This window comes from Cariama cristata, unplaced genomic scaffold, assembly GCF_000690535.1.
Source record: "Cariama cristata isolate BGI_N322 unplaced genomic scaffold, ASM69053v1 scaffold21696, whole genome shotgun sequence".
Classification (NCBI taxonomy): domain Eukaryota; kingdom Metazoa; phylum Chordata; class Aves; order Cariamiformes; family Cariamidae; genus Cariama; species Cariama cristata.
The window spans coordinates 17479-20344 of record NW_009620695.1 but is presented as its reverse complement, the minus strand read 5'-3'; the positions used below and the strand labels follow the sequence as shown (position 1 = coordinate 20344).

Here is a 2866-nt window from a genome sequence, read left to right as displayed (position 1 = left end):
TCGTGCGCTCGAGGAGGCAGACCAGCAGCATGCAACTCAAGCTGATGATATACAGGTCTGAAAGTCCAAAAGATATCGCAAAGCACTGCTCTCTGCACCCTGAGAAAGGCTGGTAGCCTTCCTTCCCAGGGCTCAGCTCCACAACCACTCCCCAAGCACTGCCAACGCAGGGTTCCCCCAGCCCACAAAGCTGCCAAACCAGCGCTCTGCTACAGCCCCAGGTGCCAGCAGGCAGCCTCGGCTCTGCCATGGGCTCTGGGTGCTGGGTTTCTGCTCTGCCACAGCCCCTGCAGACCCCATTTCTAAGCCCAATGGCACCTCAGCTGCGGTGCATGGTTCTGGCTGTCCTACGGCAAAGCAGCTACAGCACCCGCTGCTGATGCTGCGCATGGTCCTGCTTCACCAGTGTTGGTATTATGAAACCAGGAGAGGAAGAGACTGATGATGGGGAGCAGAGGAGCTAGCTGGGTGGTGGAGATGACAATAGGAGTCCACAGAGGGACACATCTGCTGGAAGCTTTTTACTAAAATGTTTAGCGGTAGAGCAGTTCCCCAAACATATTTTTAGCAGCCATCATTAGGCTGCAGAACTTTTTGAGCTGCTGCATGTAAGCCCCTCAGCTCCAAGCTGCCATTTCAGCTGGTTGCAGGTTCAGGAGGACAACATCCCATCAGCTGTTGTCAGTCCACGCTCTCCAGCTTTTCTCCTCACACCTGGCAAGGAGGAGTGAAATGGTTCCTCCAAGATGAAAACTTCAGCTCTCAGGGCAGGACGCCACAGCAAGGACTGGTTTCCATGAGAGGTCCATCGCTGGAGGTCCCTCCCAGGAACCGGGCTCAATCATTGACCTCAGAGTGATACAGGGGAGAGTGCTGAGGCCTTGGGGGATATTCAAGGATACACAATAAATTTGACCGTCACCGCCTGGACAGGGCCTGGCACTCTGAAACACCATTTAGAGGAGCTGTCTTCCTCCTTCCAATACCTGGAAAGGGACCAGCTGAGGGAGAAGGCCAAACAAATGTAACTGTGGCTCATGACAGGACAGAGGATGGTGAGCGGGAGAGCCTTACCCAGCATCTGTGAGGTGGAGCTCCGTAGCGCTTGCTCCCCAATCTTCTCGATCGCCTTAAAATAGACTTCAGCTGCTTTGGATAATGCTGTAAGGAGAGAAGAGGGGAGGTAAGGATCTGGCCTGCCTTCCCACCATCACCAGCCTCAGCAAGCAACGCATAGGACAGCCACCCCCTGGTACCTCACTTACAGGCAAGGACACCCCATCTCTCTCCATCTGTGCCTAATAACAGCAGAGGAGTGCTTAAGAGCAGCTCAGGACATGTCAGAGTGGGGAGACCAGCAACCTTTCCTGGGTGACGGCACAGCAGACACCCAGGACGGATGCAGCAGCACGGTCTGGAGCCCTGGCTATACGGGACCCCACTCACCATGGAAGGCACGCAGGTAGTTGTTCCCCAGGTACACCAGGTTCTCCAGCGCAGGGTTGAACTGCTCCAGGATACTCTGTGGCCAGGCAGAAGCACGTTAACACCAGTCTTCCCCATGTCCCAGAGACCTCAGCAGGTCGATGCCCTCCTGCTGCGTGTTGGAGGGACCCAAAATGCTCCCGCAGCCATGAGGCTGGATGGCCGTGGGGATGTACAGCCATGCACAAAGTCAGCTCCCTGCATCGGAGGTAGCTGGCACCTTCGGCTGCCCCAAGCCCTCTCCAGGCAGCCAGGAGAGAAGTGATGCCAGAGGGCAAGGTAGCCCACTGCAGAGCCAAGTGGTCACCTGAAGATGGCTTTCTCCCAAGGCCCCACACCCACTGCAGACAGGGGATAACTGCAAGGGGATCTGAGCAGCCTTTTCCCTCACCCCCGAGCTGGCCAAGGTGATGGCCACCGCTTATTATCCAGGCATAAACACAACTTTTTCCTGGCCAGGATGGGGTGCACTGCCAGACTTGGCAGCTTAGTAAGAGAAGGGACGGACTCCTTCAGACCAGCCTCTCTGCTCTATTTATCAAAGGTGTTTATTGCCTACAGCAGAGAAGAACAGAGGCTGGAATAAGCAATTCCCCCTTCTCCCAACTCTCATCACCTTGGTGCAGCACCGATGTGCATAGGGAAGCGTTTCTGACATCAGACTGCTCTTTCCAGCACGGGGAAAAACAGCCGACTGAACTCCTCCTTCCTACCAGCAACCAAGGTGTCTCACCCTCATGCCCCGTGTCCAAATCACCCTGGTTGCCCAATTCCTTCCCGGATCTGCCTTAAGACCCATGTCACCCTCCCCTCCTGCCAGCCGTCTGCCCTCCAACACAGCTCAGAGCCCACAGGAGCTGCTGCAGCTCAGCCTGGGGATGGCTCCAGCCCTCGGCTGTCCACCCAAGGGAGCCTTTGGCAGAAAACAGCTCTTCTCCTTCCCTCTGCACATCTCCCCCAGGCAGACAGGAGCAGCCTTCGGTGCTGGCACTCACCTTATAGATGGAGATGGTGGATCTGTAGGATGGGTCCATCTCTGGAGCCTTTTCCCTCTCCCACAGAGAAGCAAGGAGCAAAGGAAAGCACAAAGTGCTATACCTGCCCGAAGAACTCCGCTTCTGCACAGCCGGCTGGATAGAAATAGCCCGTTGCTGGCAAGGAAGGACAGCAGGAAGACACAGACGTGGTACAAAGGGAACAGAGCACTGCTGGAGTTTAATAATTCACCAGCCGAGAGGCTGGAACTTGATCTCTGGAAGTAACCGGACTCTGGGGAGAGAGGAATCCTGCGACAGCCAGCAAGGGCATGTGACCACCTCCTTACATTATTGATTGCCGGCTCGGTAACCGGCTCTCCCTGCCCTGACCCCCGCGGCGCCAG

The 2866-nt window shown here is 56.1% G+C and overlaps 1 protein-coding gene across 1 annotated transcript in view; it reads right to left on the bottom strand.

The window, feature by feature from the left end:
* The window catches only part of BAIAP2L2 (BAI1-associated protein 2-like 2), an 11223-nt gene extending 8704 nt beyond the window's left edge, over positions 1 to 2519 (bottom strand). The window contains exons 1-3 of the mRNA XM_009701696.1: positions 2481 to 2519; positions 1447 to 1522; positions 1066 to 1161 (exon numbers count right to left, since the gene is read on the bottom strand). Of these exons, the coding sequence (XP_009699998.1) occupies positions 1066 to 1161; positions 1447 to 1522; positions 2481 to 2519 (211 nt within the window). The remainder of the gene's footprint in view (positions 1 to 1065; positions 1162 to 1446; positions 1523 to 2480) is intronic.
* Between the last annotated feature and the right edge of the window lie 347 nt (positions 2520 to 2866).